At 36.3% G+C, this 17,117-nt stretch overlaps 1 protein-coding gene across 1 annotated transcript in view; it reads right to left on the bottom strand.

Moving 5' to 3' along the window:
- Nucleotides 1–17,117, bottom strand: part of ADAMTS6 (ADAM metallopeptidase with thrombospondin type 1 motif 6) — a gene marked incomplete at its 3' end in the record, with an annotated part of 146,988 nt that overhangs the window by 84,441 nt on the left and 45,430 nt on the right. Inside the window, exons 7-8 of the mRNA XM_080637567.1 lie at nucleotides 11,657–11,700; nucleotides 8,140–8,245 (exon numbers count right to left, since the gene is read on the bottom strand). Of these exons, the coding sequence (XP_080493693.1) occupies nucleotides 8,140–8,245; nucleotides 11,657–11,700 (150 nt within the window). The remainder of the gene's footprint in view (nucleotides 1–8,139; nucleotides 8,246–11,656; nucleotides 11,701–17,117) is intronic.

Consider the following 17,117-nt stretch of genomic DNA (forward strand, 5'->3'; position numbering starts at 1 on the left):
ATCTTGCAATGGGACAATACTGGAGGTCTCTACAATTTCATTTGTATTTACGATGAGTTTACTGATTTGTCAGGTGGTTCTGAACTATGATGTTTATGGTTGCCAGAACACTTGTTGCTGATGTTTCTGAAATGTCACCTTATTTTTGTGAAACAGCCAGGATGGCCCCATCCTGATTTATTTCACAAACACTTAAGGTGCAGAGAAGACAGAGCCAAACCAATCTGAATGCTCCCAAGCATCGTTCACCAAGGTTTATTTTGTAGATCATGTACTTTCACAGCACTGAAGTTACCTCAAATGTGCTACTCAAGTGAACTGCTTTTTCTCGGTATCAATTATCTCTCCTTTCCAACTGTAGTCCAACAATTTCCTAGCTTTGCTAGGGTTTAGAACCTTCAGAACTATAGAGAATGCTAATGTTTCCTTTCTCTAAATACAACAGGGTATATGTTTAGTCACTTGCTGATTCATGAATTTTATGAATTTGACTTGATTCTTTGGAAGCAGTGGCTCCTATTTGTTCTGCACTTGTTTAAAAGCATAAGGAAGAAGCAGAGAATCTTGAGTCAGGTGAGGCAACAAAGTCACAGGAACACCAGCAAGAAAAACACTGTAAAATCAAGACTTGATCATCTTGTCCATCATCTAAGGCTGATTTACAGCTGCATAACTACTTGTAATTCTTTAGGAAAAAGAAACCTTTTTAAGAGAGAAAAGAAACTTTAACCTTAAGAAGTGTTATTATACTAATTGTTTGCACTAGGAGAGACAGAATAAACATACATACCAGGAGTGAAATGGATGATTTTCAAGCTAAGTATCTTTGACCAAGGTTCATTGCTAGAACTTCCTCCAGTGCCTCAGTGTGTTGGTTAGACACACTGCTCTCATAACATTTATGGAGAATGAAACAAAGGGCAGAGAAGGGTCATAAAGTGCACCAGAGAAGTATACATTAAAAATGACTAACAATAAATCCTTACTACAGTGATGGAAGATGGAAGGCATGCTTGAACAAGTATTCTTGTATTAGAAGACTGTCATGGTTTAAGCACTGCACCAGCTACTAAGAAGGAGAAAAATGACTGCTACAACTGAACCCAGAACAAAGACCTAAAGGGTGAATTATAATTTCCTTGTAAAACCTGACAGTTTACTTTATTAGATACCAACTTTCTCATAAACTGTGTTAATTTTTGTAGTATTTTGTACTTATAATTATTAAAAATGTGTCATTTAAATTGTTATATGCATTTCATATAGTTCAGAATATCTGTTTACAGCCTGATTTTCTTATTTATTGAAAAAATCAGAAAATTGTAAGCATCCCTGTATCTGTAAATGTTCCCATAGCTTTAAATTGCCTTTTCTTAGTGATACTGGAATGTGTACAAGGAGTTAAGAGGAAAAATTAGAATATCTTAGCATTATTTTGCTCACCAAAAGTTCATGAATGTAAACATAATATACTATTCAAAAGATTTGGTTTTTTTCCTCCACAATATCAGAGCTACAAGCTACATATAAAAAAGTGTGATTTCTGTGTGGGCATAGTAATTTTCTTTATTATTCTCACATCTACTAGCAATGAAATATTTGTCACTTTATATGATTTTATGGTGAATTTTTCAAGAAGATACAATCTTCATATTTTACTGTTTTACAGTGACAGAAGGTGGGCAACTTTTTCTGTATGTTTTTAAGCATATCCCCTGTACCACATCATAAGAGAAAGCTCTCTTTCTATGTAGCCCTCCAAATATTCCTAAGCCAATGTTAAGAAAAAGTACTGGGTATAGCTTCACAACAGCATGCAAATTGCAACTCACCCTTAAATGACATTAAAAATAAAAGATAATGCAGAATTTAAAACTTTGAAGAAACATACTACTTCCCTGGAAACTTGGGAAACAAATCAATTGAATAATTGGAGCTTTATAATAAGCATATCTGCCATGAAATTAAATACAAGTCTTAGCATACTTTTATCATAACATTTTCCCTATTTAATTCCTAAGCATCAATCTTCTCCGAGTTATGGGTGATGATCAAACATCCCATCAAATACAATTTTTATGTATCAGCATAATTTTGTATTAAATAACATATGAAACTCTTAAAGGCACAGCAATTTACTAAATAAAACACAGCCTATTCAGAAACCTGAACTTTCTTATGAGGGAATGACAGGCTTCTATGGGAATATTAGAAAACTTCAAGCATAAACTTATCCTCCTGCCTTACACTACTATAGCTAGCCAGCTTTAATGCCACAAGAGTAACATCAAGTCAGGTTTGTGTGCTACACTAAGCTAGAGTATGAAGGCATCAAGTCTCTGCACCATAAGAGAAATTGGAAAATACTGGCTCTACTAAGGAAGCCAACTTCTTAGCTCAGATTTCCTTCGGAAATTCATGATGCCCTGAAGGTTATGATAACCTTCCTATTCACCCTCATTTATTCTACTTACACTTTTGTTAAGATCTGTGAAGTGTTAGTACATTCCTTTTCCTTGATTAGAATGCTTTAATGTTAGATAACTTACTTTAGTATTGTACACTCTAAACTTCAAACAGTATTTTATAGATATTTAGACATCAGCCTTTTTCATATTGTAAATATGTCACAGAAACCAGAATTGTTTTTCTAGGCTTATGTTTACAACATCTCATTTTATATGCACAAAATGCCATTAAATTTGAAGTCCCAAAGAAGACACTTTAATGGAATTTGCAAGCTTTTATACCTGCAATATTACAAAGGCAGATATAAAAGTGTTCCTTTAACACGAAAGACCAGAGCAGGGGGCAAGAATACGGTTTTGCAAGAGAGGAACGATATGATCTTCCATGGCTTGTCCACCCAAAAACTCGATACATTTTGTTTCATTTTGATTTTTTTTAACTAAAAGAAGTTACTTAAACTTTACTGTATCTAAAAATTGCAGGCATTGTTCTCAATCCTAGGCATCTAGCAGGACCCTAGGCATCTAGTAGGGACAAATTTTAACTTGTTCTGGCTGCTGCTGAGGTGATCATACACTGTAAATTGGAGACAGTCTGACAGCCCTGCTATAGTGGAAAATGGAACATGTCATCATCATAGATGAACAATGCTGAGCGCATCAACTGGAGATCTGTTCATGGGACAGCGGACAGGAAGAGGTGTGAGTACAATTCATCCTAGTTGTGTTTCAACTATTTTTGAAAGTTTCTTAAGTTTTAAGTATCTGTTCCTATTAACTCAGATGGGAGTATTCTTCTTCCAGTTGCACAACACATACATTCCTTCAGACACATTTCTTCTAGAAAACATCTACTCAAACTCAGGTCCTATAATGCAGATGAGGTCTGATTGATTGTAGTGGGTTGACCTGGCTGGACACCAGGTGTCTACCAAAGCTGCTCTATCACTCCTCCTCCTCAGGCAGACAGGGGAGAGAAAATACAACAAAAGGATTGTGGTCTACATAAGGACACGGACAAATCACTCACCGATTAGTGAGGCAAAACAGACTTGACCTGGGGAAATTAATTATTACCAATCAAATCAGAGTAGGATAATAAGAAATAAACCCAAAACTTGAAATACCTTCTCTCCGCATCTCCCTTCTTCCTGGGCTCAACTTCACTCCCAATTTTCTCTACCTCCTCCCGCCAAGCAGGGGAACAGGGAATGGGGGTTGTGGTCAGTTCATCACACGTTGTCTCTGCCGCTCCTTCCTCCTCAGAGGAGGACTCCTCACACTCTTCCCCTGCTTCATGATGGGATCCCTCCCACAGGAGACAATCCTCCATAAACTTCAGCATTGTGAGTCCTTCACACAGGCTGCAGTTCTTAATGAACTGCTTCAGTGTGGGTCCCTTCCGTGGGGTGCAGCCCTTCAAGAACAGATGGCTTCAATGTGGGTCCCTTCAATGGGGTGCAGCCCTTCAGGAACAGGCTGCTCCAGTCAGGTCCCCCGTGCAGTCACAAGTCCTGCACCAAACCTGCTCCAGCATGCCATCCTCCATGGGCTGCAGGTGGAGATCTGCTCCTCCATGGACCTCCATGGTGGGCTGCAGGGGCACAGCTGCCTCACCATGCTCCGCACCACAGGCTGCAGTGGAATGTCTGCTCCTGTACCTAGAGCATGTCCTCCCTTCCTTTAAGCCCTGGGGTCTGCTGAGCTTTTTTTCTCATGTAGCCTTATTCCTTTCTTCAGCTGCAGTTGTTGTTGTGCAGTCTTTATCCCTCTTCATAAATATATTCTCTCAGAGGCGCTACCACCATCACTGACAGGTGGTAGCGCCTTGGCGAACAGCAGGTCCATCTTAGAGCTGGCTGGCATTGGCTCTATCGGACACATGGGAAGCTTCTCACAGAAGCCACCCCTGTAGCTTCCCAGTACCCCTTCCTCCCACTACCAAAACATTGCCACACAAACCCAATAAGCTGGTCAAACACAAAGGTCAGTGATCACTGAAGAATAAGGAAAAAGAAAACCAGCTTTTGAAAGTAGCCCTAGGATTTTGTAGATTAGAAATTCATATTCCAGCACTGAAGATCAACTTTCTCATGTGGAGGAGAGGTATTTAAACTATTTTTCTACTTTGCATACAGACTAAAAAAAAAAGACTTCAAAAAAAGTTCTAGAACTGCAGGCACATTTTAAGTTACAACTAAGTATGTGTTTGAAAATACTGTGGTTCTTCATCTTGAAGCCAATTTACTCCAATAGTCTATAATCTATCTTTTTGTCATTTCTTACACCTTTTTTCCACCAAGATACAACTGCCAAACTCCTCTGAATTTCAATTCATTACATCTTCTATAAGTCAGGACAATTTTGACTTTAGCCACCAGCCCTGTCTTCCTGCTCCTCGTGTACAGCCCTCAATAGCTGTCTCTCACTAGTAAACTCTATTCTTACTCCAAGTTTTATGAGCAGCCCTCTGTCCAAAGCCTAGACCACCATCCTAATTTCTTCTTTTTTACTTTGTTATTTAGTTTTTGGATCTCAGCTAACTCTATAGGACTGCAATAATGAATGGCACAACACCTTCCTTTTAAGGATATACGCCTTTCAATGGAACCTGGAATTCTCTATCAGTTCCACTAAGCATCCTGTACAGCATGCATGAGGCAAGCTAAGCATTTTAGAAAGTATCTAAATTAAAAATCACAGAGCAGAAAGCAACCTAACCCACCTGGTAGGGAAACAGAAAATGGGCTGGATCTTACATCTTATTTGTCTAAGAAAAACAGTATATTCAATGCTGCAAATAGTTTCTTTATTCACTAAGAAAAAACTTTTCTTGACAATGCAGGGCAAATACATTCAATTCTCACTCCTGCCATGAGAAATCATTGGCTGTGATTTTTGCTTACCAGAAACCGTAAGCATTTTTTGGTGTGAAATACGTAACAGTAGGAAAGTAAGCATTCTGTAACTCCAGCATCACAAATCAAATTTGTAGAAACACTATTCTGAAAGCTAAAGGGCCCACTCTGAATCTTATCTGGTTCACAGAAGTATTAAAAGTAATACAAAGCTGTCCTCAGAACTGTTAGTCTAGCACAGTTCTTTATAAACCCAATAAAGAAACAGAGTTAATCACAGTGTATTGTTGTCTTCAGTAAAAAAAACTTCCTATGAGCCTCGACTGCACATGCCATTATCTGCACCAAAACTGGGTTATACACATAGAAAAACCACAAGTGGTAAGGAACAGAAGCCAAAAATGTTTTTTCAAAAATACTTACAAATATTTAATAAAAATTATGACTGACCATAATAATCACACTCACACTCCCTTTACATCTTCAAGACCAAATGCTTTCCTGGATAATATTCTTCAATCAAATGGAAGTTACTTGGATCAAAACAAGATTAAGTAAGTTAAATTTAATACACTATGATATACAGAAAGTCAAATCGAGTGATCTAATGATTTCTCATCACTCTAATTTAATAAATTATAGAACCTAACAATAAGTTGAGCCATGCTTCCACCAGGGAATCTTACAAATCCAATTTTAGAGAAAATGTGAATAATCTATCAAAATATAGGCATTATAATTACTGTTCTCTAATCACAAGAGAATCTTATTCCTCAGTTCAATATTTATTTAAAAAAATAAATTAGTATTCCATGGCAACTACATAATTAATTAAAACATGGTTTTTCAAAGTACAATACTTCCAGTCTAATTTAATTGAGAGTTTTTTGGGGGGTTTCGTGGTACGTTATATATTCAGCGTAGACATATCCCTTAAATGCTTCTATTTTTCATTTGACAATTTCCTATTTCACATGTCTGTCTGAAAAGAAAAGCAACCATCACAGTGCAGACAGAGGAAAGAAGTTTAAAGGGCTCTCTCAAACAATTATTTTACTCACATATCCTTCTACTAGGTATACTAGGAAGCAAGAAGTTAAGAGTAAATAACTTCTTTGATTTAGCTGTAGAGGTATTCAGTCACAGCGTGGGTGAACGAAAGGTGATAGCACAAAACATTATAAACGTCGAAGAGTTTTTTGCCCACTTTTGCCCAGCTTTTACTAAAGATACTTACATAGTATGCTAATTTTAAGCACCAAGCTTTTAGTGCAGTTCTCTTTAGTGACTGTGCATTGGATAGAAGCTAAAGGATTATTGTTTCTACTTCCTTTTTCAAACCAGCATTTGACATATCATGCCAGCTGTAGGATAAGGTGAAAGCACCAAAGAGCTGAGATTTCAGAATTTTAAAAGGCCTTACATATAAGAAGCCAGAAGATATGGAATGCAGAAAACACAGATGGTTTAAGAAAAAATCCTGTGATCACAGACTATATGCTATTGCTATATTGTTTTTCTTGGATTCTAACCAAAGTCTAAGCTCTTCAAATCAATTCTTGTCCTTGTGCCTGCTTCGCATGATAAAATGACTGCATATATTTGAATTATTTTCATTGTCTGTGGAATAACCTGCATAAAATACATAGTTGCATGACATATGGATTAGAATGAAGATGTTGTATTGGAAGATTGTTTTTCTTGTTAAACGTGATGAATTCACAGCAAGGTCACCTATTACTGTATGAGAGTTTTATTAAAAAGAATTTCAGAATTTCTCATTAATCTGAAATATCTTTTTGTTTCAGAAAACAAATTATTTGGAGTAGGTATTTCTTCAGCAGTGGAAATATATTTCCCTCTACCTTTTTCAACTCACGCAGGTAAGGAAGGAAAAGAAGGAAAGAAATGACAATGAGGACAATTGCATGTATTTTACTTTTGTTCAGATCCTATACAATTGCTTTTGGATTCTAAAATTCATCTACTTCAGTGCAATTAGAGTGGGTTTTTTCACACATAATATAAATGAGATCATACTTGCCCAATGATTTATCTCTCATGATAGGTGGGCTGGAAATAACTGCTTACTTCCAACTCCTTTTTTTTGATCAGCAGATTGACAGCTTCCATTTCAGTCTGTACTGGAACTTTTAGCTGTATCAGCTAATGATTGGAAAAACGTATCATCCATAACTTAGTCTTGGTCAACCCATGCAAACAAAGAAGGAAACCTCTTGATAACAGAAGATGCCTAGTCTTCTTAGAGTCACCACAATGTACTAACAACGCTGTCTTTTGAAGGAAGACCTGAAACGTTTCCAGACCAAACTCGACTCAGATTTTACCAGTCTCATAACATTATGCATTTTAAAATGATATGCTGATGCTTAAAATGTAACCAGTGACGCTATGACTGGTCTATGGCTGTTTGATATACTTCAAGCTTGAGTGACAGATTACTAACAGCATATGAATATCGACAACTGAATCAGTATGTTTTAATAATAATATTTCGAATTATGTATAAGACAAAATAACAACACAATATTTAAGAATATGAAACAGTACAACGGTTGTGAGCCAAATCTCCAAAGGAATGGATTTAACTGGAATCTGCAATCAAAGTATAAACCATGAGTCTTAGGCTCTCAATTTAAAGCCCTTGGTAACATACACTAAATTACATGTACTGCCATTCATGAATACTATATACATGGTACAGCCATGCATGGGGAAAAAAATAATCTATTATTAATCTAATATTAAAAAGGTGATACATTAAAACATATTCTTTTTTTAAACTCACTCACTTGTGACCAATCTCATGTGCAATGGTAAAAGCTGAACCTAGGCCAATGTCTTCATTAATGCTGCAGCTCCTTTCAGGCTCACACATTCCAGCCACAGAGGCCAAGCCTGAATAAACAGAAGGAGACACAAAGGGTCATGCCAAGGTGTTTCAGTCTTAAAAGTGCTAGCTATAAATGCCTGGATTCTTTTTAATAACCTCTATGCACAGAAGGAGCAGTTGGCAAAAGGTTAACTTTCTAGTCATTTGCAAAATCACTGGGGGGAATTTCACTTTGCCGGCTAGACATTAATATTTTTTGAACTGCAGTCAGTGCTGGAAAATGTCTAGACTAGGGGTTAGATTTATAAATTTTACTTCTGGTAACTTGGGACCACCTAGTAACTTGAGCCAGGACAGGGAATTTAAGAAAGCATTTCTATTTTAACATTCTTGAGCCTGAAGAAAGCAAAATGTATCCACATTATTTTTCTAAAGAAATCTGTTTAAGTTTAGTGGGTTCATAAAAACATACAAGCAACTTTTTTAGCTACAAAAAGTCCCACATGGTAGGTTAAAAAAATTAAAGAAACAAAACTGAATGCATCAATGAAGAGAGAAGAGACATGTTAATAATAAGTATTCATTTAACCATGGAAGTCTTTTCCATTTATCACCCATCATCTTCTGGAATTAAAACCTTATTGTATTACATGCACTTTTAAAAACTTTACTTAGCAAGAGAAAGCCACTGGCATTCACAGAATATGGTTCTTCTGATCTTACATGTTCTTCAGCAACAGATTCTGAAGAATCATACAACATACTGCAGTCATAATCCAGTGCCACTAGAGAAGGCTCTAAACATCAGATTTATTTAATTTATTTATCCCTTGAGTTTCTTATCTAAAAGAAGCAGTAATCCTTTCTTTAAAGAAATTACACGCCTAGCTAACTATATTGTAATAAAAATTACTGGTAAAAGTGTAAGTTTGGTTGAGGGGCAAAGGGAATGGAGCAGGGAGAGTGGAAGAGAGAAATCATACTCTTTATATGAGCAGGCACTTCAAATTATTCTGTTTGGACTAACAGTAAGCCAGCAGTAAAATGGCAATTGGTTCCTAGCTGTGTCCACATTAACAAATAATTTGGAGCCATAGGAGAGCATCAGCAGAGCAAAGAACTGATACTGAGGCTCCTCACATACGTTTGTTATGTGGGTTGAACACTGTACTCTGGTCTAGTTTACTCTCAAAGGGTGAATATATCCACTACACATGTCATTTAAAGCTTCTAAAAAGAAAAAATCGTACAGAATGTCACGAGAATACAGGCCTTGTGGTGATTTAGATCCTAACATCTCCTGTTGGTATATATAGAGCATTTGGGAAATACGCATTCTGACTTAGTTTTCTCCGTAACAAAACTAGTTTGCACACACTAAAACTACTCTGATAACAAAAGTGACACGGGCAAAGGGTGACAATGCAGAAGTTGCATCAAAACAGCATATTACTCCTATAAAACCCCCCAAAACATCAATGTAGACACACCCCTGAGGACACGGTAGAATATCAGAAGAAGACTACCAATAGAGAAAAACCTGTGTATTTTTTGCAGTACGCAACCTGCAGAAAATACATAATAGCAGTTCACCTATGCTACTGTAATTGTGTAGGACATTCTGGAAACACCATGGTAATACTAACATGCCAACTGTCATGGTCCCCTGGAATGTCCACAGCATCTGAGCGATGAAGTCACCTCCATCTTCAGATCATACAACTGAGCACTTGCTTCAGTAACTAACAACACCAGATTAATATAATTCCATACTATGCTTGCACAAAGTGACAGATATCAAGTCAAGAACTCAATCTGTGGCTCAGATTTTAAAAAGAAGTTGTCCTTCAATGGAGCCACAGATGTGCTGCAAAAACATCTATCTTTTTCTAAAGAGTTCCATGAAAGATTCTCTGGTTTAGAAACTGGAATAGTATCAAACCTCTCTGAGACTTCTCTTCATAGACTCCTTAAATATATACTTCAGTTACTAGAGGTCAGTGGGACTTAAGCATATTAAATGCCTAGCAAAAGAGGGCCACAGAGCCTTGTCTCTTCCCCAATTCAATGCCAATAAGCAAAAAAAATATCATGGCGGTGTTGCCAAGGGTTCTGTAACACAGTTGGAACTGACAACACACGTGAATTTTATTTTGAAATAAAATAAAAATCAAACCTTTTGTTTAACAGAACATTTGCCAAAGTCAGTCCTCTGTTATCCTGGATTCAAGTGAAGCAGAATTTGCCTTTACGCCAAAGTCTGACACAGTAAGGACTAGTACACTAATGATCAGCGTTAAAAATATCACACAAAAATATCAAATAGTTCATGCGTTAATGTACGCTCTTCCAAATTTTACTCCTTTAACACTTGCAAAGACAATTCTATGACATGAATATGGACAGTCTCTTCGGCTTTGTCTCCTCCATGCAGATGTTAAAGGAAATCAATTACATTTAGAAATTTATCAGCATCATGTGTCTTTTACTAAAACATGCTGTGGATATTGTTTATATTTACAGCAGGAAAAATTCTAGTACCTTTCTCCACATAAACTACATCCCTGTGCCAGAAGCGTAGTGCTGACTTGAAAAATTAACATGAGTTAAGGCTATCAAAGCATACACTAATAATACATGGAAAGACAAAGCAAGTTATGAACTCTGACAGAGAAAAGTATTAATAATCTGAACTAGTCAAATTAGAACTCTGTCTTTACTTCTGAGAAAGAGCCTTATGCAAGGATGTGAATTGATAAAAAATGTATATGAATGTTACATTATTCTTTGAATAATATTTCTTTTATATATCAAAGCAATATCAAAGGTAGTAACCATAGTATAGTAAATAACTTCTGGTGACAAAGTAAGGTATGGAGAGAATGATAGCTCTCCATCCTGCACCTAAGGTTGCTATGTGATTCTCCATTGTCAAAGTATTGTTTTAAAGAGTTTCAATGTTACTGTAATTTATATCACTGTAATTTATACATCATGGTATTTTTCTCTTAAGTCTGTGAAAGGAGCAATCTGAAGAAGTACTCCCTGTGTACAACAGAGCAACAGTGTAAACCTCTACGCCTGTTTCTTTTATAAAGCTTTTTTTCACTATTTGTTTGGTGTTTGAATTTTCTGAAGTCTTTTACTTGTATTTTTAACTAGATCATAGAGAAAGGTCAAATGGAAATAAACAGCAAGTTCTTTTCTATAAGAAGTAAGTTTGAGTCATTTGCTATGTTTTACCAGAACTACCGGCGCCACAGAAGAAATACACAGCAGCAGCTCACTTAATTTGAACTTCCAGCAACATATCAAAGCCAAGACCCACCTAGGTTACTTATCATTGTTCATATGTATAAATCTGCAAAATTTTGAAAGCATGACTTTTAAAATATCTGATCAGGCAATAAATCAATGGCTGAGTAAAAAGCAAGGGAACAGCAAATAGAAGATGAAATTTCTCTTTATGATCTTACCCAGTGTTCCACAAGGCTTGTTTTTATAAGTGCAGATATCGTATCTGTTAAGGAAAAAAAAAGTAGATAAAATATGTCAGAGAATCAAATTTTTAAGATATTTTGTATACTTATCACATATCTGTATCATAGTTCAAGTTGTCAGACCGCAATCAGCTTAATTATGTGCAGGCAGCTGGTGTCGGCATTTTCTACACTCTCGTGTAAACCGCAAGTTGCAGTATACTCACAGCCGCTGGCCTCAGGCCAGTGGGACACCTGTCAGTAAGAAAAAAATGGTTAAAGTGGATCTTTGTAATCACCAGCTCCATAATGCAGTCTACCATGCTATCGCGAAGTCACAGCAGCATGTGCATAGACTGCTACTGATTCAAAATACTTAACTTTTATTGTGTGAACATAACTGGAATCCTCTTACGGTCTCAGACTTATCAACTAAACAATATTAATTATAAGTCCTACTGCTTAAACTTTGATTCCAATTAAAAACTATAACTCTGAATTGTTACACCAAAAAAAAAAACCATGTTAGGAACTGCCATTATATTTTCCTTCTCATTATTTTGCAATGATTATATGAGTCTTAAAGAGTATACTATAGCAATCTAAAACAAAAAAAAAAAAACTTTTGCCAAAAGATAAATACTGTCTTCGAAGGACAATTTTCGTAATTTTAGATACAATCCTTCAAATACAGAAGCTCAATGAGTTTCTGTGTAGTTAAAAAACAAGTATCTGAAACTGAAAATGGAATTAAAATGTTTTCTGCAGCACAGATAATACTAACAGCAGTGGTCATGCAGCAGTCAATTCATTCATTACATCATCATATTTTGAATATACAATCCTGTGATAGGGCTAGTGAGATGACAATATTCTTACAGTAACTTTGATTTTCAAAGATCTATACTCATTTCCTTGCTCTATATTTCAGAATAATTTCTATTATTTTCAGAATATTTCCATTCTTTTGAATGGTGAGTGGAAACAAAGATGAAAAGATACTATCTTTACACTATAATTTTTAACCAAAATAGTTACTAATTACAGGCCACCAGACATTTCTGTTAAAAATAGTCTAGGGATTGTTATCACATTAGAGTCTGATCACAAGACATATATCTTTCAGTGTTAAAGGAGTTAAGGTCTATCTGTAAGCCAAATCCATGGGCAAAAAAGCAAAGCTTAAAATTTGGAACAAATCCAGCAAACTCTCTCTATGCATGTAGACCACTGTGACCACATGGAATTCCTGTGATCTTTAAAGGTTTTGAGTGTGGAGCAGTGTGTGGGATTCGGCTCCAGTTTTGAACTTGAGTGTTCATATGCACTGATCTCATCAAGGTGGATCAAACTCTGCCACCCTATCTGTACATAAAACTCTCAATTTCCCATTTGCTGTTTGGAGAGGGGAGGTAATCAAACTAGCAGGTTTTGTATGTCATAAACAGATACAGACAGGCAGAAAGATCTTTACTATTTCCCACCTTTGACGTATTTAAGGAAGCAAACTTATTTTTGTATTTAGGACAAAATGTGAATCTAAACCTATTGAAGTTCACGCAAAATTATTCCTCAAAAAAAACCAGACAGGGCTCAGGCTTATTTAGTGAGAAAATAAAAAATTGCTCCAATTCTTTAAAATGTAGTTTAGAACTGACACAAGGAAGTCTGTGCAGTACACAGGAAGCACTGGTTTTCTAATGTTTTTCAATATCCAGTGGGAATGTGAAGAAAACAATTAAATGCATAGATCCTTACACAAAATGGATCTTAAAGAAGAAAGCCAGTTCCACTAAATTCAAGTAAAATGTTGTCATCGATTTAAGCAGAGCTAAACAGTTGCCCTTATGTCCTGAACATGCTTACCCTTATACAGGTATGAACCTGAAGTCACTTCTCAGCTTCAGTAAATGAAAGAGTTTAAGAAACAAAAGATATAATCACAGGGAATTGCTGAGAAAAAGCCTACAAAGATGGCTGGAATATATATGTTAAATGTACACGAATATAAGAAAATTTAGGCTAGACAAAGCCAACAGAAAGGTATGACCAGACATAAAGCTCTTTATATGTAGGAAATACTACAGGATTTGACAACTGACCTGCTTGAAAAGGTTGTCAGAAAACAAAATAAAGCCTAAAGAACTGGTTCTATCCTGTCTATGAGGAAACACAGCTAACTACTACAAATTATTAACAGTTCATTTTCAGGGAACATTTCCAAATATGTTGTCTCTGAAATGAAGGTTTTATTTTTCATTTGCTGTAAACCAAATTACACTTTTTGACACTTGCTTTTTATTATAGTAGGTTTCAAAAATAAGCTATTCAAATAAGGACTGCTCATTTCTCACACCCTTGCTCAACAAAAAACACAACAGGCTCATTAGAATTTGATCTTTTTACTTTCTATTCTTCATGCTACACAACATGATTTACCTACATCATGTATGTCATATTTGAAGAAGTGTTAAGAGACTAGGCAAAAATCCCAAAACAAACAAACAAAACATAAAAACACAAAACAACCCCCCCTAAAATAAATAAATAAATACATACATAAAAATAAGTTAACTTAGTTGCAACACCTAGAACTATAAACTAAAGTACTGCTGAATTAAACTGAAACCTCAGACTTCCCTCAAAGGGATCAAAAACCTCAAACTATCTCATAATTCCAACTCCTATTTTTAAGTTATGGAAATTAAAAAATAATAAATAAAAACAGTTAGTAGATTATAGTTTCATCCTATTCTTTTGCATGCATATACTTGGCTATGAGTAAAAGGAGGTTATTTTGCAAGTGCAGACAATGCCACTAATGCTAGAGAACTGTGTGGAAAGGTAAGTCATAAATGCCAACTTTTGGCCTGTTTTTATAAAAAGCTTTGTATCACAATTCTTCAACAGTTCACCATTTTTAAGACAATTTGGTAATTGATTAGATTTGCACAGGTTGCAAACAGCAATACTCTTCATAACACAGTACTTGTTGATGTCTTTCTAAAAGCTTTACTGGAGTATATCCTTAGCCTTACAGAAAGTGGTATACCACAACAGCATTCTGCCTTAAAATAAAGTACACGTCTTATTTGGTTTCTTCCTCAAAAACCACAAACCAAAAAGAGTTATTCAAACCAAGGAAGTAAAAGAATAATATACATGTTACACATCACTCAACAGAAATAACTTTTTTCTATTATTAGTTTTCCATGTCTTTAAAACTGCCATAGACAACCAAAGTCTGGCTCTAGTGGACTTTCTTCTGATACTTGGGTGTATAAAACGAAATTCTGAGTTTCAGCTAGAAAAACTGTAGTGCTCTAAGTTCTAATTCTCCTGATTTATACGAAAAGATATATTTTTAATAACTGCACTGTAGATAAAACATCTCACAGTATCACAGTATCACAGTATGTTAGAGATTGGAAGGGACCTCAAAAGATCATCTAGTCCAATCCCCCTGCCAGAGCAGGAACACCTAGATAAGGTTACACAGGAATGTGGCCAGGCGGGTTTTGAATGTCTCCAGAGAAGGAGACTCCACAACCTCCCTGGGCAGCCTGTTCCAGTGTTCTGTCACCCTCACTGAGAAGAAGTTTCTTCTCAAGTTTAAGTGGAACCTCTTGTGTTCCAGTTTATACCCATTACCCCTTGTCTTATCATTGTTAGCCATTGAGAAGAGCCTGGCTCCATCCTCATGACACTCCCCCTTTATATATTTATATACACTAATAAGGTCCCCCCGCAGTCTCCTCTTCTCCAAACTATAGAGACCCAGCTCCCTCAGCCTTTCCTCATAAGGGAGATGCTCCACTCCCTTAATCATCTTTGTCGCCCTGCGCTGGACTCTCTCCAGCAGTTCCCTGTCCTTCTTGAACTGAGGGGCCCAGAACTGGACACAATATTCCAGATGCGGTCTCACCAGGGCCGAGTAGAGGGGAAGGAGGACCTCTCTCGACCTACTGACCACCCCCCTTCTAATACACCCCAGGATGCCATTGGCCTTCTTGGCCACAAGGGCACAGTGTTGGCTCATGGTCATCCTGCCATCCACTAGGACCCCCAGGTCCCTCTCCCCTACACTGCTCTCTAACAGGTCGTTCCCCAACCTATACTGGAACCTGGGGTTGTTCCTGCCCCTCTCCATACTACTTTTTCTAAACTGCAAATGTAGTCATAAAAGTGAAAATAAACTCCATTCTGAAACAGATTTTTTTAATACTGTCATTTGTCTTCATCAATTTTGGCAATGTTAACATTGGAATAGCAGTCGCAAATATACTATGATCAGCAGTATTACTGGTGTACTTAGGACAGATATAAAAAGCCGATTTTGAGATTATGATTTAATAAAAGATTCCCTCAATATAAAATACACTCCTCAAGTGTCTAAATGAATTTTTACTTATTAATAAAAACAATTTATCAACAGAGAGGTTTCTCTTCAACACCATTGATGTGTCATGCAAGCATATAGCAGAGGTATTGCAAAAGATACTAATTACATGAAAATGAAACAGTTCATAGGTGAGTTTGTAAACAAAAATATTTCTAAAGACAAGATGAAGACCCAGAGATGGTTTTCAGCTTGAGCTATACCCTAGGCCATGATACACCATGTCAAATCACTGGTAAAAAGTCATGAAAAATCAGGACTAACTTTAAATTCTTATTATTTTGAGGAAATAATACATTCAGGTTTTTTAGTCATCTTCTTCTTTCTAAGCCTAGCTGTATCAATATACATGTTGCTGCTTTTCAGGGTTTATTCTACAGCCATCCACACTAAGAGTTTACTTTTCCAGTGTTAGCCATGATCCTCACATAGAAATATGTCCTTACCAGCTACAGCAACGAGAAGACAATAAAGTAAGTACAGAATAACAAGTGCTACAAACTGTTAGATCACAACCTAGTTAAGTATTCAGCCAGACACTTATAGAAACTTAAAAACACCAGTCAGTATTCTGCTATTCTTAAAAACAAAACAAAACAAAAACAAAAAAAACCCCCACCAAACCAAAACCCAAACATCCCCCTCCCCACAAAAAAACCAAACTCAACACAACTCAAACAGCATCAATACTGCTGACTGATTCAGGCATTACATTTATCATAAAGCAATCTTTGCTCCTATGAAAGTATTATTCAGTGGATTAAAATCAGCATAAACATATAGGTAATTCCTTGCTCTCTGCTGACATATCAGTAACATCATCTGAAACTCTGGAAAAGACAAAATACTTCCCTTCCCCATGTTCTTCTAATCAGAACCCTCCTGTAGATCATACATTACTATACAAAGTAAGAAATTATCAACTCAATCACAATATCATGACATCAAATTAACATTGTACAAACTCATTAGACTATTTTAGTTGCCCAAGTAGACTCTAGAACTACTCTGGAGACAGCTTCATAAGCAAATCCAGCACTGAAGAACAGCCAGGCACTT

The sequence above is a fragment of the Psittacula echo genome, assembly GCF_963264785.1.
Source record: "Psittacula echo genome assembly, chromosome: Z".
Lineage (NCBI taxonomy): Eukaryota > Metazoa > Chordata > Aves > Psittaciformes > Psittacidae > Psittacula > Psittacula echo.